General features: G+C 42.0%; 1 protein-coding gene across 6 annotated transcripts in view; it reads right to left on the minus strand.

The window, feature by feature from the left end:
- The window catches only part of robo2 (roundabout, axon guidance receptor, homolog 2 (Drosophila)), a 154,937-nt gene that overhangs the window by 116,149 nt on the left and 12,731 nt on the right, over window positions 1–26,057 (minus strand). For 5 of the 6 annotated variants that reach the window (XM_026331144.2, XM_026331111.2, XM_026331119.2 and 2 more), the window contains exon 2: window positions 25,272–25,598. In XM_026331144.2, the coding sequence (XP_026186929.1) occupies window positions 25,272–25,598 (327 nt within the window). Of the gene's footprint in view, window positions 1–4,570; window positions 4,635–25,271; window positions 25,599–26,057 lie in introns of those variants that run through there. The other variant, XM_026331136.2, reaches the window with a different exon arrangement.

The following is a 26,057-nucleotide window of genomic DNA, read 5'->3' on the forward strand; positions in this document are numbered from 1 at the left end:
CCTTCAAAACATCCACCCACGTTGCTTTGGGCTGTGTTTTCTGTTTCTTCCTGGACGTTCTTTATGAAAACAGTGGAATAACAATGACCCCAATTTCCTCCCTCACACATCAACACTCAGGAAGCACACGATGGTGAACCTCATGACTACAACAAAGGAAAAGCTCAATGACATACATAAACTACTAATATGTAAGCATCTAAATAAGCCCTAGTTTTTAAAATCTGAGCCTGCATGATCACGTCTTTATAGATTGTGCATCTTGGGTCAATCCCAAACTTGATGGGATTGATTTCCTGGTCTAAACTACCTATCACAATTGATGGGTAGATGTGGAATCAAATTGAGGATGTCTGCAGGTTGGCGATGACTGTGGGGAATTTACCATTATGATCTTGGATTACTGCAAGTGTGAAGAACGCTCAGCACTTTTATAAAGAATGTATGAAAATGGCCAACATTTGTGAGGTCTTTATAGCATCTGAGCGCCTGTGCATGTTTATGTTTAAGCTCTAAGCCTTATCACTCTGGCCCCAGACTCATGGCTGAGACGGTGTTACCCCCTCCTCTCTCTGTTACTTTTTTCCACTCCAGAGAGCTTAACAATTTCAGACCTCACAGCAGGGGCATATTGGGTATTAACAGTCCATCTATACAGGGCACTAGCTGTTTCCATATTCACTGTGTGTCTATGATAGAGGGGGAGAAAGGGAGGGAGACTTGTTTTTGAACAAATCTGTCATTAACTATGCTTCCTTCAGTCATGCAAATCAAGCACTTTACAATTGTTCTGCTTCAATCTATGATCTATTTATCAGTATGTAAAATTTTGTCTCTCTAAAAGATGCTGCGGCCATTTAAGACCACGATTATGACTGTCAGTCTTTCTGTCTGTCGGAAAAATGTCTGCAGCCTCTCATCTCCTCCCTTCCTCAGCATGTCTGTCTGTGTGTCTGTGAGGATTCATCATGCATCCTTAGGAGTCGATCAAGGGGAAACCACCTCCCTCTTTCTCCCCACTCTCCCACCTCCAGCTCCTCTTGCCCTCATCTAACATTAATGGCTGTTGGTTTTTTAATGAGGAAGTGGGTGTCCCTGTGCAGTGTGTCCATAGAGGGCTTGCAGAGGGGGGAGGGGGGAGAAGACGAGATGTACTGGTGAAAAACACATCCCCCGGCTGTGAAGCACAAGCACCAGCCTAGCAGGGTGGGACCAAGGGGGGCACTCTCTCAGTAAATATTGCCATGCCCTCCTTCAGACTTCAAAGAGTAAAACAAGCCAACCGCAGCATTCTGCTTCTTTTGCTCTCCTCTTCACACTGTGAACAGGCACTATACATTATAGTAGACATAAAGCTGCGACCAAATGTTTTGTGAATCAAAACGCCCTTTTCTAAGTACTACATAACTGCATACTATCTTTTGTTGTTACCCTTATTGTTGCAACGTGAGAGTTGTGTTGTCTAAGATCAGCACAAGACTGTGTAAAGAATATGTTTTATAAATGAACATAATAACAAAGAAAATATTGACTATGAATTATGCATTATGCTTTATTAACAGCCTCATCTATCGCTTGCTTTTTGAAGCAGTACGATTCACAACAGCTGCTGTTTCATCCATACATCAGAATCAGAAATCCTTTAATAATCATTCACAGAATGAGTCTACAACAGGTTATTTTATTTGCATTAAAAACATTTTGAAAAAAAAAAGATTGTCTTTCAAACTCACACTGCAGAATATTTACACTAAATTAAAAATAACTACAATTGCTTTTAGTCATATCACTAAAAATATATTTTTATTAACATGCAGTTTAATTACAGTGTCACCAAGGGTACAAACATTCATAAAAAATCATTGTGCCACTGAACGGATTTCCTCTGGTATATGAACAATGGATGAAACCTAAGTTGCAGTTGATATGTATTTTCGCACAAAAATCTATTTTATCATGTCACAAGTAACTGAAGTTATGGAGTCCGTTATGTCCGTAAAAATAACACATTAATTGCATATATATGTATTTATTGAAAAATTGTAGATGGTGTTCTAAAGAAACTGCCCTTTAGTAAACCTTTCTACTGCTTATTTGTGGACTAAGTTTTCACTGCTACATGTTTCTTAATAACACTTACACCTTTATAGTTTAATAACAACCTACTCATCTTTTTCTCTTTTTGCCCACCTTCCCTTTGTTGCTAATGACAATGAAAACATTTATTAGCTCTGCAGTGAAATGAAAGAATAATGTGACAGGAAATCAGAAGAAGGAACATACAGATTGTGGAGAAGGGTGAGGAGAGAATAATGAAGAAACTTTATTTATTTATTACTTTATACCCCTTTAGCACAGGAAGCCAGTGTAGGACTTGAATGAACAAGCATTTGATCCATTTATATCAGACTGCTGTCACTGATTAGTCCCAGGTCTGATCCACCTTCTCTTAGCTTCTGTTCCACTAGCCTCAACCACAAAACATATGTTCCCCTTTAGATGATTTCTTTAATCTGTTTACTTCTAGTTAAGTTTGAAAAGCTCAAGATTTTAAGCAATTCAAACAATGATTTGTTGTTAGCATTTTTGCTAACATTGACTAATTAAGAAAAATGCAAATCCTTATTTTTTTTTATGAAATAGCTTGAGACTAAATAAATGCTGACACATATTGTATCAAAAATGGTTTTCTGATATTGTTCAGTCAGTAAAATTCTATGAGCAGATACGAAGGACACTTGTTTGATGTTTCTGAAGAGCTCTCAGCTCTTCCCTATGCTGCACTCTGCTAGCTAAAAGAGTGAAGCATAAGCATTATGCCAGAGAGAGTCTGAAATGACATGCAACAAAGACACTAAGATACTGGAAGCCAATTAAATAAAGGAAATGGCCTTCATCATTGTATGATTAATGGAGCACGCCATTAGTGCATAATGTACCCCCCCTCCCCAAAAAACCCCACCGCACCACCACCACCCCGCGCTCTATCTCTACCTGTGTCAGTGTGTTTGTGTAGAAAGCATCTGGGAGGGGTGGGGGCACCACAGTCCCCAGGGTATAGTAGCTGGAGGTATTCATTGCTCTCTCTCCTCCCACTGAGTGATAATTCTGGGGTTATTCAGGCAGGAGTAGGACGGGCAGTGGTGGGCCCGTGATGAAGCACCATGGCCTTTAGAAATTCATTTCCACCCAGCATTCATCTCATTCCCATTCAGCGTTAGTCTACACCCTACACTCACACCCATACACACTGAGAGAGTCATTATAGAGCCATGATCCATACTCAAAGACCCATCTCTATCCACCAATTATAAAAAAAGCTCCACTAAATATATATACAAAAAAAAAAACAGCTCCAACCATGCACCAGAGCACTTCTCCTCAAATGCAGGTGAAGTATAAATGTAGAAAGAAATACAGTATAGTGCACTCAAATGATGGAGAAAGAGTGATAGAGATGAGAAGAAGAGATTTTCTCTGTTGGTGCTGGTGTTTGCTTCCCCTCTATCAGAGCATATGCCCAGATCAAAAGCTGTCAAGAATCTGACAGTTTTTCAGCCTTAATGAAAACTCCAATCTGTTTTCATTGTGCACCAGCAAAAAGCAGACCAAAGCAGAGAGACTAGTGATGAAAAGGGCTGCTGTAATGCACACTTTAAAATCGCTGCCTCACATTACGAGGCACAAGTACAAATTATAATGTGTCTGTTGACCCAGTGGTCAACATACTGTAAATATCAGACCAGGACAGATCTTAATCCCAGAGGTCAAGTATCCATCCTCACCTTTAACATTTTTGGATATGGATCATTTTTGGACGTGGAAGAACAGCAGTCTCAACAACAAATGTCCTCTCTATAGTCCCTCAGCTGCCATTGACTGACCATGTCACACCTCCAAGATAAACATACACCCCTAAAACATCTGTTCAGCAAGCAAACCTTGCATCATCCCATCTGTATAGACCGTATCCTGAACCACTTTCACTCACAGCAACACCCCGTCCCCATCTACTCAACTTCTACTTAGCAGTCCATCCACATCACAACTCCCCCCTGCCCCCCAGCAGACATTTGCACACATAGACAGACTGCACACCAAGTGGGCCTGGCCCAGCTTGGCAACTAGCCCTGCCTGTCCGTCTGTCTGCTCACCCCCTAAGCCAGCGCATCAGGATAGCCTTCCCTATGGAGGGGGAGGAGGGGCTGGTGTGTTGGCTCTACCATGGCACCACAGAAGTTCGATAGTGCCTCTATTGGCAGGCAGACTGATGGGTCCCCAACTGCAGACGCCTGCCAATTGGTGTGCCTCATTCCTGAAACAACTATGCATACAACTACCATTCAGCAAACCCTGGGAGATGTTATTAATATGTAAGTGTTAATAGGTGGAGCTACACACTAATTGCACACTGGAACAGGATCATGTTTAATATTAGAATCCATTATGCTCCGGCTGTTTCATGCAGAGGCAAATGAATTAAGACAACATATTATTTACCCATGCACTGGGCAAATGGAGACTGACAGCACTGAGAAGGTTGACACTCAACATGGCAGCTGTTACTCACATCTGTTGGCTCCTGTATCTGAAGCGCTCAGCGGCCCTTTGATACGAGCTGCTCCTGTAATTAGTTGACTTTCCTCTGTGTCTCTGCATAGCCAAATCTAGCTGCAGTGGGGAACACAAAGACATGGACGCATGGTAGAGTCCAAGGCTGATAGCAGTTTATTTTCAGTGTACGAAGGAATAAAGGTTTTAGCTGTGACCTTTAAACAAGGTCAGCAGTATGGTAAACATAAAGAAAGATCTTGGATCAGTGGCAAAATTGAAACAGCATAGCATTTGTCAGAGCTTATTGTCCTATTCTGTGAGTGTGTGTGTGCTTGTGTGTTAGAGAGACAGAGAGTGATCAGGTTAAGTGTAGCTAAATAACAGATGCAAGGACAAAATTAATAATATATTGCATTGTCACATTTCTTTCTCTTCCCTTGCCTTCCTTTCAGCAAGTCCCTAATGAGCATGTCGCTGACAGAATTAATTTCTTATTGTTTAATTGATCCCGAAACAGCTCTCATCCATCATTGGGCCATTCAATATTTTACTCTTTTAATCTCTGTCTGCCCCTTATCATAATTCTATAGCACAGGCCATTACACACTGAGACAGGGTTCACACTGCGCTGTGGGCATCTTTAACACTGACAGTCAGACACACACACACACACACACACACACACAAATATGTGTTTTTAGCCAGTTGTGAGGACAGTCATGAATATGACTCCATTACTTAGCCCCATAACCTCACAACAGATTCCTATCCCTAACGCTTAACTTAACCTAAACTTAATTCTAACCTAAACCTAAAAGTCCAATAACCCTTTGAAGGTTTGAAAATGGGCCAAAATGTCAATTGAAAATTGTCCATACAATCACAGAAAGACATGCACATTACATATAATTAATTCTGTTTGTATTAAATATGCATTCAAGCAAGCATAGCAGTTGATGCTGCTGTAGTACAGATTCCAGCAACAAGAGCTGCTGCATTTGGGAATGCATCTAACATCTGTTTTACATTAATGATTCTGGTTGCAGCTCACAAGCTACTGTAATATTCACAAGGGTTATGAGAAAATAGAGTAATAAGGATGTATTCAATATGTCTTATTATATGGTTCAAGCAAAAAGCCAGTAGCAGACTTGATCACACTTTATTATCTTGAAAATCTACATATAATGTACAGCATTCAGTTCCAACATGTTAAGAAATAGCTTTTCTAGTTGAAAAATAAATCAGCTGAAATGGTTTTAACAATATAGTGTAATGAATATTTAGTTGTGTAAGAACAATAAACAATATCTACTCAACTTTGCAACTGAAATGAATTATGCTGACTTTGTTGGCTATGCAACAACAACATAATGTTGATTTGGCCATACAGAAAAATGCTTACTTGACTGTGGAACAGACTAATGGTTATGTCTTCCATAGATGCAAAAGCCATTGTGAGAGCCCAGTCGTGTATCAGCACCAAGTGATGAGTCCAACCCAGGGGCAACCACTGCACCATGTCCCGTCCCTGACATGCCAACATAATGAATGGCCTAGCTAATGAAGGCTTACTAATTGATTATGGAGAAAACAGAGTATTACTCACCCAATGATGGCAGCTCCAAGGAGTGCTGAGACACTTTATCAATGCTCTGTTTTTCCACCCTCTCCAGCCCAGAGGGTCTGTATATCGACCTTCTGACCAGCACAGACACGTCGCATGGGATGAAGTGTATTGTATAATATTTCATTATCCTCTTACATGTTTTATAACACAAAAACACTGCATACTTTTTGTTCATGCATCCGTTAACATTCATTCAGCAAATTAATGTATTGTACATCTTGCAGGCATACACCAAACCCAATCAGGTGTGTCCACAAGTGCAGAGAGAGAATGGGTATTTCAAGGCTTTATACTGAGCTGTTGTTCAGTGAAGCACACAGAAGCTGCTAAGGTGGGAAAGTGTATGTAGAGGGCCATTGTCTTTGATTAACTAATTAGCAGACATTATCAAGACTAAACAAAAGTCATTATGAGTGGGCTTTGGTAAGGAGGCATCATTTCCCCACGGACCTCTAACCACTGTCTTCCAGGCTCGGCCCAGCCTGCCACAGCCCAGGTGACATATTAAATCTATAACAACTAATCTTGCTTTTTAAATGAAACTCTAATTGACTTTCGTGTGAAGAAAGCAATGTGGCTGATCCTGCTTGTATTATCTGAATTTCTGATTGAATGTGAATCAGCGATGTTATATTTGGCTTCCAGACAATGACAGCCAAATAACTGCTGAGTGCTGACCCAACTGCTAAGGCTTCTTTCTCACATATGCACTCACTCATTATCATACATATGTTTATTCATGCACCTTAATATTAGCAGAACTATTTCCTGGTTTGTTCAAGCGCCCCTTTTCTCATTTTCATCTGTCTTTGTAGATATCTTTAGAAGTGACTTACACACATTTGTTGTTGAACCACAGATGAAAGATTAAATATTTCTACAAACACTAAGCAGAATGGAAAAAAGTACTGGCCACATTACCATTGATCAGCAGAATGAGTTGGAGACACACATCCAGCATCAAATACAGGATGTGTTCATGGTCACTCAGAGGAAGTCTTTGACACTACAGATCCAGTGGGTTGCATATGCTTCCCATTGCTGTCTTCTGTCGAGCCCAGACAAGGTGTGTCATCAGGCTCACATGCAGGGGCTAAACCATAATCAAGAAATTATCATAATTCACTTAAATCATACGTGAAGGAGGGCAAAATGACTGAAATTAAATGTTGGATTACTGCCTCTTACTGCAGGCATGTTTTGGAAACTGCTATTTTCTGCCAGTGTTTTTAATATATGTTTACCGTCCTTGTGCCACCAATTAAAATAGTAAGTCAAGGGGAGTGCCACAGGTTTACTGGGAAGCAACACACACTTGATTGCACGCACACACGCACACACACACACACACACACACACACACACACACACACACACACACACACACACACACCCACACACACACACACACACGACATCCTGGTGTGGATTTATGCTGTTGGTGTGTAATGAAAGGGGCAAAGGCTGAGTGATGTGATTGCTCAGTGTTCTGTATGGCCATGCTCCCAGTCTGGGGCATTAGACAGCTCCACTGCAGTGGTAGCAGCATGCTGCGAGAGGGAAGGAGCCAAAATAAAGGCCTGGTCAGTGAGGGCTGTTCTGGTCTAATTGAGTCCTTTGGGTCGAGGCTTCACTGATCAGAGACTTGTTACAGGAATCCGGTTTCATGGTTTCCAAACAGTGAGATTTCAGAGGAGGGATTTGTAGTCCTTTGGGACTCCATCCTAACCTTTCTGTGATCTTTGTGGTTCATTCTTGATTGTCTGTGTTCCTCTGTTTTAAATCCAATTACTACAACAAGATGGAAACATTGCAATTCAGCTCAGCAAGTGGTATTCACATACAGTATACAACACTATAATGATGCCAAGCTGTCAAAGTGAATACACTGTTTGATGCCTACAGTATGGATTTACTGTTAGAACTGGTGTCTGCTTTTACATGACGTCTGGCTTCCGTATGGATATTCACCTCATGATACCACAACCACAGCTTCTCTGACCACTGGAAAAAACTGTAACAAGGTTACTCAGTCTATGATCTGAGGTACAATAAATGCTATAATCATTATTTAGACCTGTTGTCCAAATGATTAAATATTGATGGAGACTTACATGACCATGTACATGTATTGGTGGGTAAGTTTAACAGTACTAAAACACTTAAGCATGAGAAATTTAAAGACGTTATATGCATCATTGTTGAACTTATTTAGATTTTTATATATAATGTTTTAAAACGTGTGAAAAAAAACAATGCACAGCTGAGAAACAGAGTAAAGACAAAACTTTGGAGCATTTATAACAACAGAGTAGAACAAAACTTTAAGTACAATGGTCCAGATCAGAAACATTTACACTATCTACAAGGAGATTCCTGAGAGAAATGCATGTCTTCATGCTTTATCTTACTCTCTTTCACTCTTTATCTCTTTCTCTGTCTTTTTCTCTTGAAACAATTCCTGGGAGGCGGAAAACAACAAAGACAAATGACTTTGGCCTTTTAAGTAAAGCATCAAACTTCTCCCTCGACTGAGGAGAGCATCAGCAAAGGTGTCCATGTTTCTTGCTCATCTCCTGCAGTGGCATTAACTAGTGGTGGCTTTAGATGAGCTGCCTGTAGAGAAGGAAAGGCCAAGACAAACAGAGGCACTGTGCTGGTTTTAATAGGCAGAAGGCCCACTCAAGTGTAGCAGTTCATAAATTAGAAAGAAGAGCAAAGAGAGGAAGATAGGGGACTGGGCAAATACAAGCAGCAAACACATAACAGGGAACTGCTTGCCCTCTGGATCATCACTCATGTCAGCATAATGTGACAGAAAATGAGAGGAAACCAAGGCTAGATGGAACGAGAGAGGAGCCTGGAGAATCTAAAATATTAAATAGTATAGTATAGTAAAGTATTACTAGACAAATTCAAAGCTCTCCAAGACCCACATATACACAATTGTGGTTTAGAGAGGAGATGGATGGGGAGGAGGGGAGTGGGGGACAGGCACAGTGCCTCATCCACCTGATGCCATAAATGCCACGTTGCACAGCTTCCTTTTGTAGCCCAAAGTGCTGGGCAGAGTAGAAAGGCAGACACAAAGAACAGACAGGACTCTCTGCAGGACACTCTTTGTGCCATCACCACTCACAGGCGGTAGGACAAAGCCATCAGCTGCCGGGACACCTCGTTAGGCTGCTCCCTGCAGCTCTCACATGGCACAGGGTTGACTGCAGCCCTCCCGCTGAGGCTGGATCACTGCTACAGTGTAGCTTCAGCAACTAAGAAATATGCACACACAATGTGGGACTATAGAGCACTGAAGACCAAAAGAGAAATACAGTGCAATAAAACACACCTGTTTTACAGAAGGTTCAGTGCCTACCCTTCATAAGGCTGTTAAAGTTTTTTTTTTTTTTTTTCAGATTCAGTCCACAATGAAAGAGCCTCAGGTCTGGTGAATATGGCTGGCGGAAAGGGTTGAGGCTGTCTTTCCTCCTGCTGGTCTTTTGTCTTTTTACCCTTTTCCTAGTTATGTTGGATGAGATGCAGGAAGAATAAAGATAAAGGGTTTAGCTGGGTGTCCAGGTCAATGAGATGTGCTTATCTGTGCTCTTCTAAATACAAAAGAAGAGAGCTATATAATGTGATACATATAATATAATATAATGTCATACATACAGACATTATATATATATATATATATATATATATATATATATATATATATATATATATATATATATATATATATATATATATATATATATATATATATATAAATATATATATAAATATATATATGTGTGTGTTTGTATGTATGTATTTCACATACACTGACTCACCGTAATACCGACCTATACTGAGCAATAAAAAGTCAGCTTGAAAAGTTTTGATAATAAGTATGACAAGCTGTTAAATCCAGTAATGGCCACTACTGTGGCAGTATCTGCTCCTGAGTGAATTATTTCCTCTCAGCATTCTATCACTGTTTTCAGTATTAGCTTGGTACTAAATTGCATTAAAAAAAAAACTAATCTGAAAAATAAAATTCTAGCACTTTAAATGAGCATCTGTCCATACTCATTTGCAATTTTTACATTTTGAGGCACCTTCATTTTTCCACTCTCAAAGTCTGTTTGATGCTGTTTAGTTGTTTCCAATAGGCTCTTTCTGTTAGCATGCCCAGGAATATTAAGTAGAGTCAGTGCTTAGGTTGCTTAGACCAAGCCAAAAAAATATTCAGGAATTAGTTCCAGCTTTAATCGCTGTCAAAATAGAATCCACCAGTCAGTGCACCAAAACAAGTCCATTCACCACACTTCAACTCATTCTGGTTACAAGGAAAAGCAAAGCGAATTTGATATTGACACAAATAAATAAATATATGCTGGGGGCTTTGTGAGCACAGTGACAGTGCTATACATAAATGCAACCAAAAACAGCCTGGGATAAACACACAACAGATCCCTGTGTACACTCTCACACACATATAATGTCTATATCACAAATATTTATATTGACAGAGCATTTATATCTACGAAAATAATGTGTTACTTCAGGATATTATTGTGAACACATGCATAATAATAAAAAAATTATAAATGTAATCATCTATACTAAAATAATACATGTGTTTAATGATTCTTCCTCCACACATCCCCACCTTAGTGTGGCTCATTGTTCCATTCACTTCTTTTACCAATAGCAAAGGCAAAGATTTTCTTCTTCTCCAACAATGTGAGATGCTTCTTTAATTAATCACTCAATTAATTTAATTAGACACTCTGATGCACTGTATTCATAGTGTATATACTTTAACATGCTGCAATATCTTTAATATCATGGTGTGACAACATTTAATCACACTAAAAATTATACTGGTATTAGTATGAATTATATGATAAGGCACAGCCCTAATGGCATACAGGAGATGATGTACCAGAAGGTAGCAATCAGTCAGTCTGGCTGTGGCTACCACTCATGTATCTGTGCATCCTTCCCTTTCAACAGCTGTGGACTCATATGTTACTAACTCTACCTGTCAACTGTCCATCCACAATCACACCAACAACAGCACACATCAATCAGCCCACCCCTGCTGCTTTTTAATCTGTTCCCACAACCAAGGACCAAGGACGCTTCAAAATTACAGTGAAGAAAGGTCACTCCATCCAATTAGAATATCATCAGGGATGCACACTAGAGGGTCATTCCCTGACCCGTTGTAGTACATCATAAATCCTGCACATGGTCTGGCAGGATTCAGAATGTCTGACTGATGGCAGAGCTTGTGAGTGAGGTGCTAGAATGCATCTTTAGCTGTAACTGTGGAGAGGATTGATATGAATTGTTGGTTTGATAGATGCAAAGTGTAATAGCATGTGAAAGTGCAGTGATAGGTTTATTCCCCAAAGATGAACAGTGTTATCATCAGTCCATGTATTGACCCCATGATGACCCATGGGGCCCAGATCAATCAGACTCCCAATCAGGACTAGATCAAGCTGCTCTCAGTATCCTCCCTCATCATTCTATAGCTTGCTCCCTGCAAGGATTTAGTGCCATAGCAGTACATATATGCAGCCACAAAAAGTGACAGGCCTACTGGAATAAGAATGAGACCAAACATGTCAACGGAAAGGACCATGTGGAGACCATTGTCTTAGCTTGGCAGAGGAAAAACGCTAATGAGTGAAGGGTAGAGAGAGCAGGGGGACAGAGAATAAGAGAGAAAGGGTGGGTCAGTGAGCTTTAAGCTTCTCACGGGCTGATCTAAGCCAATTAGGGACAAGTGACAGCTCAGCTACATGCTCTTGACACAACTAGACCACGGCATCACTGTGAGCCCGAGCACCCCACAGTACAACCCTGACTTGGACCCCAACAAGCCCTTAACACTCTTCTCATGGATCCCTAAATAACTCTCTATCACAATCCCCAAAACCCCAGACACAGAGTGAAGTCAAGGAAGAAGAAGAGAGTATGTTTAACAAAAAGACTCTTCCCTTCTGCTATCCATAAGGAAATGACTGGCAAAGACGAACTCTCTGCTTGCCTCCATCATTGTCAGCTAACTCTCAACATTGGATGTTCTTGAGAGTTGCTTTGATGACCTGGCAAATCCATTAACCTTTGTCCTACAGTGTCCTGGGGGTTCAAAACTTGTGAACATGAGATGAGAGATGGCCAAAAGGCTTGGTAAGGGGATATGTGAAGTGAAGTTTCAACTGAAAAAGAAGGTTGGTTCAAATGGCTACTGGCAGCTGTCACTGCTGTATTGCCTTTTTCCTGTGAGCAGATAATGATGCAGACCCATCCCACTATACGTAAGGGGAGGTGGTAGGCCACCAAGTTGTGGGTTGTCTGGGTTACAAAGCAGGGCTTGTGATTAATGAGTCAGGGTGTCGCACCACAGGAAGCTCAGCAGCATGTGCTACGTTGGTGGTAAGAACAGAAACACCCAACACTGTGGTCAGACTCAAAAACACTACAATCAGACGGCAGTAGTTATGCACACAAACCTACTACTATAACCACACAAGCACACACATACATAAAATGGGCACATGAAAGTCAACCACCATATGGCACACTCATGACACTGAAACTGGATCCCTGTATTTTTTCATGTATCCTATCATTCATTCCTGACTGGACATCAAGTGTATGAAATCTGTGAATGGCTGTATGGAGGACAAGAAGCACGAAACGTAAAGATAAGAGTATGACAGGGAGGACTGATGGGGGTTGAGGGACACCAAGCAGGGGGTGGGACAGGACAGCCCACTGCACGTCTAACGTCTGCCACTCAAGAAAGTTAATGATGCCATGTTCATTGGCCAAGGATCCCCCTGCTGTGTGTGAGAAAAGAGGCAGCCAGAGAGAGAGGACTGAGAGTGGTGATGCTGGCACACGGATGCAGTTACAAGAGGTGAGATACTCTTGTGAGGTGAGCTGGGGGTGGGACGTGTGGGTGAAACTTCAAAGTCCAAGAACATTTATGACAATCAACACCTCAGTTGGCACCTTTGAGTGATTTTTAGACAAATTATATACCCCCTTTTTTTTACTTTCCAATTACAGTGCTCTCTTCTACTCTCATCAGCATCTCTCATCGAGTCAAGTTACTTATTAAGGTGTATGAGAAATTCTGCTAATTATTAGCAGTCAGCATTTGATTTTTCATAACGAAAACAGGGATGGGGCTGGGTGTTTTGGCTGCTGGGTTGAAACTGTTATCTACATTCAGTTGGGGATCAGCAGTTTACAGTGTAAGGCAGAAATGGAGGAGGTATATGGGGGTTGAAGAGTGACAAGATGCTGAGGTGAGATAAACATAATCTGGTCTACCACTCAGCAAATTTAGAAGGACTGTGCAAGAATTTCCTTCACAAAATATCTTACAAAGCAGAAACATCCTTTAGCAGAAATTTATTAAACACATTTCAAATAAAAGATGGTAAAGTCTTGTAGATGTCAGAACACCTATGTGGGCTCAATTTTTCATGAAGCAGGTAATAACTTAAATCCAGTGACAATCTATTTTAGAGGTTTCTGCAGTAACAATAGAACTTGAATCGTTCAAAAATGATTAAGCTGATAGATACTCATATCCCTAAGCCTGCAATTGAATTATCTATGCTCTTCTTCCTCTGACACTAGAATAACCCTGCCTTCCCTGGCTATTTCTCATTTCATACATCTCCCAATAACACTAGCATAACTGTATTAGCAGTGTATGCTAGTGATGCTCTCCAGACTGCCAAATGGGCCTGTATGCAGCTCTGTTTTCAAGCTATGGGGTCAGATGATGGTCAATCAATGGCCAGTCAGAGGTCACATGCAGGGCTGGGCAAAGGTCAGTCTATCTGGACCCAGAGGTACAAGGATCCTATCAACTCACTGAACTGCTGTGAATGGGTCTAAATCATGTGGACAATTCCCATCTGCTTGGAGTCTGTGAATGTGATAAGAGGAACAATTTATTACATCTACAATTTTTTTTTCTTTTGGCTGCTCCTGTTAGGGGTCGCCACAGTGAATCAATTGATCCGCATAATTGATTTGGCACAAGTTTTACACTAGATGCCCTTCCTGATGCAACCTGCTCACTCTTACTCAGCCTTTGGACAGACACAAAGACCACAATGGCTTGTACAACCTCAGTGGCTGAGTCTAGTGACCCCTGACCGTGCAAGGCAGTCTCACATCCAATTATTAACCAGGCCCGGCCCCGCTAAGCTTCCAAGATCTGACGTGGTTGGACACTCACACGTGGTGGTTTGCTACATCTACAAATGTAACATTTCAAATAAGTTTAGTCATTCAAGGATCATAATTAACACAGAGTCATTGATATTTCTAAATTACAATTATTTTTTTCAGGACAAAGTTGCATGTGAAAGAGGATAAGTGAATTACAAAAACAGGCAATTAAACTAGTAACACATTATTCATAGAAACTAACAGATTCAGATGTATCCCACTCAAAGTGCTTTGAATAATATCACTTTCTATAACCTCTTGCACAGCAACAGCAGCCAAATCGATATTCATTTAGCGTCGGAGTTCTAATTGGTGTGTCTGTTCCACATGATCGCCACAGGGACTTTTAAAAGAAAAAAAGCTAACATGTAAATTTCACAGTTAATGCCTGGGCATGGCTTATGTTGGCCAATTAAGTTGTTCTTTTCAGCTCCATTACAACGCAGTGTCTTGGGGTTGATTTTTTTCCTTACTGTGCCATTTAGGCCTCAAATGGGTAAACGTTTACTGTGCCAGCTGGACGACAAAGAGAAGAGAACAGAGAGTGTGGAGTCTGTTACATTTTGTGTGTGTGTGTGTGTGTGTGCGTGTGTGTGTGTGTGGCTATAAGCATGCGAGTGCACACTCATATGTGCCTTTACAAATCCTTGTACGAGTTCTGTGTACATACACCAAACATCTACGTGCCTGTGTGCTTTTGTGTGGAGGCTTAATTTGTGCATGAAACAGGAGAGCGTTAATGGTTTTTAAAGATCGGTGGAGTCAAATGAGCATGCTCATCAGTTAGCCACACAGCCTTTGGTGATCACTCGTTGTCGTTAGATTTCATTTCCTGTGGAATAAAAAGATCTCAGTGGATCCAAGACAAATCCCTGCAATTATAGGCACGCTTCAGATGATTCACTGCCCTTATTTCTGGCTCAGTGGGTGGTGAGCATCATTGTGAATGGCAGTATTGCATTCTCACTAATACATCAGTAATAACTGAAAACAGACTAACAATACAATATATTTCAATAAATTGCTTTTGAATTTTACTCTATACATACTCTTCCTTCAGAATTTCTCTTCACCACAGCAGGGAAATACAGAAAACACCCAACTAAACACACACACACACACAGCAAAAACAGACAGGAAGCGCCTGTATGTTCATTAATAGCTTTGCCCTGAACAGTGTAGAGCATGAGAGCCAGCAGCAAGAGGCACTGAGATAAGATTCGCCTTAGCATTTGAATAGTGTGTTCTGATTTCTATTCAGTTGGCCTTTGTCCATGCTAGTGCTTAAGTGGTCTGGGCGAGTCTGTCTGGTCTCTACTGTGCCAACCAATGTGAAGGCTCATATCTGGCAATGTGCAATGTCTGTCAGTGTCCCGGTCTGTCTGACTGTCTGTCCATTTGGCTGGGTGAGTGTCTGGCTGGTTAATAAACAGCCTGGCGAGTCGCTAATGATTTTCCCAGCTGCAGAAGCAGGTGGCCACACATACCACAGCTCCCAGTGTCATTCACCATGTGATGTCATCTCACTGCACCTGGTCACACTGCATTACACACTACTGAGGCAGCCCGTTTCTCCCTCCATGAATTCACGTGCCTTTGTCTGCCGTGAAGCTGGAAACCTTTGACATTTATTTCTCAATGGAGTGGATGGAGCAACTCATGCAGTGAACTGGTGGCTGCTGAATGAACAACATCAAACCTCTCTGTCCCCTCCTTCACCTCAGCCAATCCTGGGACTGATCCCAGAGCAGTCTAACAAGCAGAGGCTGCAGGTAGGACACACTCCATGTCGAAATAGGAAACCATTAACTCTGCAACCCTAAAGGTCACCTTCAACTTAACACAGCAGCCACCCAACTTCTTTTGCTGATATGCCCAATGGACGTCACGATGCACTCATGCAAAGGTCAGGCTGTAAAACAGAACCAAACCACAGCTGTCTTAGAAATAACTGTCTTAAACATTTGATCTTGTCTCCTTTCACTTTTTAAAGTGATCTAAATGCTCTGAGTATTGCTTTCAAACAGGGGGAAAGGAAATTCGAAAGGTAGGGAGTGGATAGGGGGAAAAGGAAAGAGAGTGACAGAGACAACAGAGACTTGGTGATCGGGTTTCAACTCTGGTCTGCAGCTGTTGAGGGCTCTGATGACTGATAGGTGTCCCTTACAGCAAGTGTAATCCAAGCTAAACACAATATCTGTCTCACTAAGAAGAGATCGGTAACATCATAACATATCCAGACCCACAATAACTCTGTCATTGGCCTAGCCTAGTAAGTAAAGTCTGGGATCAGTTAAAAAAACTGCAGAAAATTAATAAATATGAATTCTAAATGAATTAATAAAAATAAAGTTATGATGTAAGATGATAGGGTCACATTTTTTATACTAAAAGCTGCAAAATCAAATGCAGTGGATACCCCTTGCTCTTTTCACCCAGTTTGCTTCTTCCTCTCTATTTGCACAGTTTACTTCCAAATTTAATGTAGCTGAAATGGCATGTTTCCTATGTTCCCAAAGGGCTACTTTAGGGAGGCACCATCTGTAGTGTTTGCACAACTAGAAAAACAGCCACAAAAGCCATTAAACTTAAACATTTCTCTTTGTGCTTGTGCACTTGTGTGTATGTGAACTTCTGTGTAAGTGTGCATGACAGTTTCCAACAAGACATCCATCAGTGTGCCATTGTGCAGTCTGACAGTCGTAACCCAAAATGAACAGGCTAAATCGTGGATCTGGTTGAGTTCTGACCCTTTCATATGATCAATCCACAGCAGCACTGTGGACCTTATAGTGCTGAGCAAAGGCATAGATGTGTGTGAATTAATGTGTGTTTAAAGTTGTGTGTGAACATAATCAAGGAAATAATGGGCATTTGAACCAGGAACATCAGTGCAACACACCAAATAACATACCATTCCCCCCACCAGAGCATGAATCAATTTCAATGACATTAGATTCAAACCCATGACAGCTAGCACCAGAACTTCAGCCTTCAACCCTGTCACCTCCTCCCCAGCTCCTTATGATGGATTACCATCTACAGCAGTCTCAAATAGAGAGAGAGAGAGAGAGAGAGAGAGAGCGAGAGAGAGAGAGAGAAAAGTGCAGTCACTATAGGGACACATTCATTGGAGAAGAGTGCTAGGTTAAAGAATTATGCTTTCACAGATCTGGGGTGGATAGGAGAGGGCTGCAGGGTTCTCCAGGGGTCAGAGGATACAATCCCTGCTTAACTCAATGGCAAGCCACCCTCAGAACGCACCAATCTACAGGGATTTCACTCAGGGTCACATTTTTTAATATTATTACTACTTATCTATTGTGCTTACTTGTCAGCAAATACAGTGGGATCAGACATATTCAAACTGTGCAACAATTTATAATAAAGTCAAAAAACCCACGTTATTCAGACACAAGCTAAAAAACAGATTAGCAGACTGATACAGTATGGAATATCCTGTAAGATGCTTTGGTGATCATCAAAATAAATCTGCTTACCAAAAAACTGAAAGCTACACGTTACTAGAATAAATTACAACCATAGATCACTATTTAAACAGAAATCAAAGTGCAATCCAGCAGGAGCCTCTCTCCATGTCTGTGTTTTAAGATTGATCAATAATCAGCCTGCAGACAGATTTTATAATTTACAGCTCAGTCTACATCCCACACTGTCTGACAGAAAAAAAACCACCAAGAAAAAGTAAGTGGATTTTAATACACTTGCCTTAAGGTGCTTGCTTTTTATAACAAAGCTGCCAAGCTTGTACAATTTACGGACCCAGTGTTAATGCAAAGATTTATTTTTTAGTCACCATGAAGCATGGGTGATGAGACACATCTGGTTGGAGGGGCCAAGGGAACAAGGAGAGATGATGCAAAACACCAGCAGGCTGGAGACACAAAGTAATATCATCGTCAGAATGAAGAGGCCATCAATAATGGTGTCACTATTAAGAGAGAAAGAGTATGAAGGAGTGAGAGTAAGGTGTATAAAAGAAACGCAACAAAATCCAGTACGATGGGTGCTTCATCTTGCCGGGCACTAATGGGTGTGAGAAGTGGCCATCTCAGCATCTTTGCTTGATGGCTCACTCTTTAGGTGACGGGACATGGCATCAACGACAAAGTGCCACACACTTACTTAATCTGGTTACACACCCAAAGGTAGAGAATGAGAAAAAGGGGAGTAGGGAAAGACTTATGGTTTCAAGTCATTCAAACTTGGGTCTCTGAGTGCTCTTTCCTGAACCTTCTCCTTCCACTGTGACTTTGTCCCCAGCTCTTACTGCACTACTCTATTATTGCTGTCATTCTTAAGCCATAAGAGCCACACTCTAGGTGTGCTGTATTTCCCATCTTCAGCACTACACTGAAGAAGGTAGTAAGGCAACACAGGCAGTTTATTTCCCCTGGTGGAGTTGGGGAGGTCAAAGCTGGGAGACTAGACCCACTGAGGATAGTAAATGTGCAGTCTCAGGCTGTACTGTATGTGTGTGAATGTGCTAATGTGTGTGTGTGAGACAATGAAAGGTCAGGGTGCTCATAGTGACTGCAGTGCATTTCTATGATTTATATCTCTATGAGAGTTTACTTTCCAAATTTCTGTGCCATTTATGCAGGCCAGTCTCTTTCCATACATTGCACAGGACCTAAGCCGCAGCAAGAACTGCTCATTTACTGTAGCCATCTGTCGTTGATAAATGAGATAGAAGCAATCTGCATGTTGGTGTATATGGCTTAAGAGAACTGTGCACCTGTGTGTGTGTATGTGTGTGGACCTTGTATGAGTAAATTCCAATAGATAACAACACCTCTTTACAGAGGTCAGCAAACTCCAGCTGCACGGACACAGAGCTGACACATTTAATCAGGGCTTTCTCCTCTCTCAGTTTATCACGGGAAGATGTTTCTCACACCCTTGCCTGTTCTCACCATCTCTCTTATCGCAGGACAACATTCCCACCATTTCTGAATCCATACTTTTTGCTTTACCTCTGCCATATCATTTTTGCTTTTTGCTCTGAACTAGTCAGTTCCAGCAATGAATACTGAAAGTGCTGGTGAAGTGAGCAAAAACAATACTTTAATATCAAAATGTAATGTTTTTGTATAACTATATAGCATGTTTATTTTGTTAAAGTGTCATATAAGTGAAGTAGATAAGTCAATCACATAAGGAATCCTTTTTTCCACATCCTGAAAATATTTTTGCTCTTTGATTCAAAGGTGCAGAAAAATCTAAGGGACTAATAATAATTTTGCACTCACCCTCAAGCTTATGTTCTCCACATTCCACCATATAAAGACACACTGGGATGCACTGGGGTAGTAAAACATATTGTATTTAAACAACACTTGGTGCTCAGTTTTTGAGAATGTTTAGTGTAGCATCTATCATAATGTGCCCTAATGGTTGCATTGTTGCTGTTTCCTTCATTACCCTTCATTATTTCTCAAGGACTTCAGTGCAGATTAAACCCCAGCCTACTGGGGTTTATACAAGGATGAGGGCAGGTGTTTGTGTACATGTGTGAGAGTGTGTGTCTGTTTGCTTGCACTCATCACTCCATTTTCCCATTTCTGAAATGGAATAATGAGCCCAGATGAGCTTGTGAAAGGCTCAACAGTGCAGCTCAGTCTGACTCCCCACCTGGCCTGCTCCTCCTGGCCTGTCCCTTTATTAGCTTCCCCTCATGCTGGACACAACAGGAACAGCTTGGTACCCTCCTCCTCTCTTCACCATTCACACCTCTCCCAACTCTATTTTCCTGCTAATTACCTTGTTGTACGAGCACCAAATGCTACCTAACGATTCACTTGATTGCAGTAGTGGTACATTAGATGATGTCAAAGGACCTTTTTAAAAGTCATCCAATCCCATTCCTAGTGGCATTTAGAACCAACCCAAGACATCTGTTTCATTTCTGTCATTTGCATTTTTAAGGGTTACAAACTGAAGCAGCAAAGGATGCAGATCCACACCTCAAGACTCTGTGTCCTCATTCCTCTGCAATGCCTCTCCCCACAGATGATTACACACATTTAATCATACAGTCATACGAAGGGCCTAAGTCTCACTTGCCACACAATTGTGCAACTGTTCACCTTACATGCTTGTATCTAGAGCACAACATCCACATGCTTCCTATCTACCTGAAAAAAATGGGGCTAATTAACATTTCCTTGGGATCCTATTGCCCCACATGTAACTTGTCACACTTACATGCAGCATACACAGATATCCACACTGCCTGCAATTTATGCAGCAGCAGTGGCTGCAGCTATCACTTCTGACACAGGCTTCACAATGATTTATGAATCTACTCATTGACCTAGTTTATTCTGAAAAGAGAAAAGGGGGCATATCCCCTCTAATACAGTATGTGGCATATTCAGCTGGCCTGCAGTCAATTTGGGAGAGTGTGGGAGGAGGAATAAGATAAAAAAGCAGACAGTTCAGATAAACAGTACATTTAAAAGTTTTCAGTCCTTTAAAGTACAGGACAGTGAACAACAGCTTTAATGAAATCTCTTCCTAAATGCAGTAAAATGATGTCTAAACAGTATTCTCACACACTGCAAATTTATCACAGGCTGAGATAATACGAGGCAGTTCATCCTCCTGTCCATTCATTTGTGAACAATGTGCGTGCTACCACTTGAAGGAAACATAGTTAGAGGACTAAGCCATCTAAAGGAGGTCCTCCCATTCTGCCTTACATCAATAATGCAGAAGCACCTCCAAGAGGCCTTGTCCTCCTCATGCTCTCCACTCCACCTTTCCTCCTCTTTCAGGGAGAGTGGTGAGTGCTTCCCAGCTTGATGTCCAGCATGCAGCAGCACCATTCTGCTCAGTGGATACTGAGTTCAATCTGTTTCAGAGCCACAATTCAATTATCTCACCAGGGTCCTGTTCAACCACTCGTGAACAGAAGGGGGGGCAAAGGTGTGTTCAGTACAAGAGAGGTAGAAGACGGTGTGTGTGTCTGTGTGTCTGTGGGGGGGGGGATCATAAACGCAAACCCAGTTCAAAATAGATAAAGATTTAAATGCTTTTTCTTGTGTGATTAGCTTTGGCCTTACAATCACTAGACGGATGTCAGGACCTGATAAAGCTAATCGCTGCCGTAAGCCGTGGCAGTGGGATTTAGCACCACCACTCCTGAAGATCTTGCTAAAAGAGAAAGCTGAGAAATCCCAGGGCAAAACAAACCAGGCATGGAGTGCTCAACAAAATGGCCCTCCCTCCTCTTTGATTTCTAAGATGGCCTTTTTTCAGCAAAAATTAAAATACACAGAGAATACACTGCAGACAAGCATATTTCATTGGTACTGAGGTTTTACATGACACCGTGTGTTACTGTCAGTGAATTCTTACTGTTTAGAAATAGAAATAAAAAGACGTGGCTATTTCGATTGAAAAGTAAAACTAATCTTACCGTATATTTAAAAAAAGAGAGCACGAGAGTGTGCACTAAACAATGGAAATAGCACTATTGCATTAGATGGGTGCTGCACTGAGAGTTACTGAATAGCAAGCTCATGCAAGGTTGTTCATACTCCTTTAAGGTGTGATTTTTAACCACTAAAAAGTTTGCAATGCCATCTTGGTGCATGCAGGGTGACCTGTAAATTACTGCAATGTGAAACAGTACAAGGCATCTGGGCAAGGTAAGGTATTTGTGTAGACAGTGTGCATATTTGTTTGGTGATGACGATGGTGCACTGCTTGATAGTAAAAGCAAAGCCAGAATCAAAGATTGGGGACTAATGGTGTACTTTTTTTTTGCCAAAATGGGCCTTTGCAGCTCCACTGATATAATGTACAGCTCATATGATTTACTCAGTGTGGCCTGAGGCTCTCTCTCAACCCCAGTATCAATGGTAATACCCATCGTATGTATGTTCTCATTTCTTCATCTTGCTAGTTCTTTCCTTATCCCCTTGTGTCCTGGCCTCCTGGCCTCTCACACCTCACCTTTATGTCACTCATGCAGTCAATGCCTATGTTCAACCTCCATGGCTGCTTAACCCATATTACACCTGAGAGGGAGGGAATGGTGGAATAGAAAAGGCTAAGAAACAGTGTGAAAAGAGGAAAATAAAATAATCGAGAGACTTCATAAATTTTTTATGAATTTTCATTTAGACTGTCAGAACCCTCTTTCAGCAATCGATAGATCAAGCTGCTGTCACACAGTTAGCACCCGGGGGCTGTTGGTAGGCCCTCGGGAAAGTGGGGGACTCCCCCCACCCCCGCCCCCGCCCCCAAACCAAATCCACATGTCCATTTCCAAAGGATTACAAGCCAACTATTCATGTAAATGTAATCACCTTAAAAACACATTTACAAGTCATTTTGTACTGCACTGGAAGTTTGCTTATGTTTCCTAAGGAGAATGAAACCATTTGGCAGCATTTTGGTAGACTGCTGATAAAAGCTAACTACACTTAACATGATACAAGATGTCAATCTCTGAATCAGTATATGTCTCACATAGCATAACATAGCATTCCTTTGAAAGGCATGGTTACTAAAGTATCACCAGTTAAATCAATATTAAGTACTTTGAGACTTCTGCTCCACCACATGTGCTGTTTGACGTCCATGGGAGCTGCTACATAGGAAGCCCATTCTGAGCTTGCTGGGGGACAGGGGCTCATCTTCAAAGGTAATTTTACCCACAGCTCAGGTTTTGCCTGTCAGTGCTCATCAACATAGTCCAGGTGGCCTGTGTCAAATGGCCATCAGGACTTTGATCTGTGTGTGTCACTTTACCCCCACCCACTTTTGAGATTGCCATGCCATTATGCCCCTCTCATATACTCTGACAGTAGCTTTATGTTCAACCCAAAGGCCTGCATGCAAGTCCCGACCAGGGCATCACCAGTGTGGGCCCTTAGGCAAGGGCACTGGGGCCTGACAGGATCCACACCTACTGGCTAAAGAAGCTGACTGCACTCCATGAATACCTGACAGCTAAAATGAATCAGCTGATAATAGATGGGACTCACCCTGAATGGCTGACTGAAGGTAGGACAGTCCTGATCCTGAAGGACCCCCAAAAAGGCGCAGTCCCATCCAAATACTGCCCGAAATCCTACCTTTGCACAACATGGAAGCTCGTGTCAGGCATCATAGTGGCTAAGATGAGTAAGCACATGGCTTAGTACATGAGCGGCACCCAGAAAGGGATGGGTAAGGACACCAGGGGAGCAAAACATCAACTACTGGTAGATAAAGCAGTCACTTGGGACTGTATGACCAGACAGACCAACCTGTGCACCGCGTCAAGAAAGCCTACAACTCAGTGCCGCACACATGAATCCTGGAATGCTTGAAGCTATACAACATAAGTAGGACTCTAAGAACCTTCATAAGGAACTCAGTGGGACTGTGGAAAACAACCCTAGTGGCCAACCTCAAGCCAATTCCACAAGTCTCCATCAAGTGCAGCATCTACCAAGGAGATGCTCTGTCCCTGCTGCTGCTCTACATAGGCCTGAACCCCCTCAGCCAGATCACCACTAAGACTGGCTTCAGATACAGACTACAAAATGGAGCAACCATCAGTCACCTACTCTACATGGATGACATCAAGCTGTACGCCAGGAGTGAGCGAGACACTGATCCACACCACCAAGATATACAACAATGACATTGGAATGTCATTCGGACTGGATAAGTGTGGTCGGATAACAAAGAGAGGGAAGGTTGTCAGGACTGAAGGAATTGAAATGCCAGAACGCAGCATACCGAATGTTGAAGTACCTTGGCAAATGGGAACCAAGAAGAAGCCGCAAGGAAAGCAGCCACTGCCAAATACCTACAGAGAGTAAGGCAAGTCCTAAGAAGTCAGCTGGTCCAAGCCATAAACACCTATGCCCTGCCAGTCATCAGATACCATGCTGGCATAGTTAGCTGGCCAAAAGAGGAGGCCACTGATGTCAAGACAAGGAAGCTCCTCACAATGCATGGAGGGTTTCACCCCAAATCCAGCATCCTGAGACTGTACACTAAGAGGAAGAAAGGAGGCTGAGGACTGGTGAGCGTCAGAGCCACCATCCGAGATGAAACAGCAAAGATCCATCAGTAAATCAGGAAGATGGCCCCGACCGATGGAATACAGAAGCGGAGGGATAGGAGCAAGAATAATCACGTCAGGACAAACCCCTGCACGGCTTGTACCACCAACAGATAGATATCAATATCGAAAAGTCCTACCAGTGGCTGGAAAAGGCTGGACTGAAAGACAACACTAATCCTAGCAGCACAGCAATAGGCCCTCAGCACAAGGTCTACCACACTAGGCAGGACCCCAGATGCAGACTGTGCAAAGATGCCCCTGAGACAATCCAGCACACAACCGCAGGTTGTAAGATGCTAGCAGGCAGGGCATACATAGAACGCCATAAACAAGTGGCCGGCATAGTGTACAGGAACATCTGTGCCGAGTATGGGCTGGAGGTCCCAAGGTCAAAATGGGACACACTTCTAAAGGTGGTGGAGAATGACCGAGCCAAGATCCTGTGGGACGTCCAGATACAGACTGATAAACTGGTGATGGCTAACCAACCGGACATAGTAGTGGTGGACAACCAGCAGAAGAAGGCCATAGTGGTAGATGTAGCAATCCCAAGTGATAGCAGCATCAGAAAGAAGGAACACAAGAAGCTTGAGAAATACCAAAAGGGCCGAAAGAAGAGGTAGAAAAGATGTGGAAGGTGAAGTCAACAGTGGTCCCCGTGGTAATTGGCAGCATATATATACATATATCCACTCTCCCAGTTTAGGGGTACATACATATAGGAAAATCTCTACTCACATGCTACTTCCAATGATGCATTGCGGCTGACAGCTTCTCCCAGGTAGTTCCGGGCCACGCAGACGTAGGCTCCCTCATCTGGCTTGCTGCGTCGTCCATGAACAATGCGTAGGAAGAAAAGTGAGCCACTGGGCAGCAGCATGCGATGAGAACGTGGGTCATCTTTGTCTGTTTCCACCCGCTCCCCATCCTTGTACCATTCCACCGTTGGGGTTGGCCGCCCTTCCGCTTTACAATTGAGAGTGGCAGGCTCCCCTTTGGATACAATCAGGTCAGAAGGGTGTTCCACAATCCGGGGTGGGGAATCCTCCTGGCGCAGACGGGATCCTGGAGTAAAAAGTACAATTAATCATAGAGGAACAGCACACAGACTTAAAGGCAGATTTTTTGTTCAATGTTTTCATTAAACATGCTTTTTCAAGTCATCTGTCAGCAGGGAAAATAGTGGGAAGAAAGTGCTTAAAATAATTAACACAACTAACAGCAACAGATTAAGGAAACCATGTTGTTTGGAAAAACCTCTGATGACCCACACACAATTTTAATCTATCAACAATTATAAGGAAAAACATATTGAAAGTATTAATAAATCAGATATAGTACAATATATCTTACAAAACAAATATATACCAACCAACCAGCAAAAACATGACAGTATAATGTTTATTAAGAGGTAAAATTTAAGTTATATACTGTGAAAAGATGGCAAATAGACTTTTATCCAGTGTGCTACGTGCCACTGAGGAAAACTGTATTTCAAATGTCTCATGAAGTTGACTCAGTTTC

Source organism: Mastacembelus armatus, chromosome 13 (genome assembly GCF_900324485.2).
Source record: "Mastacembelus armatus chromosome 13, fMasArm1.2, whole genome shotgun sequence".
NCBI lineage: Eukaryota > Metazoa > Chordata > Actinopteri > Synbranchiformes > Mastacembelidae > Mastacembelus > Mastacembelus armatus.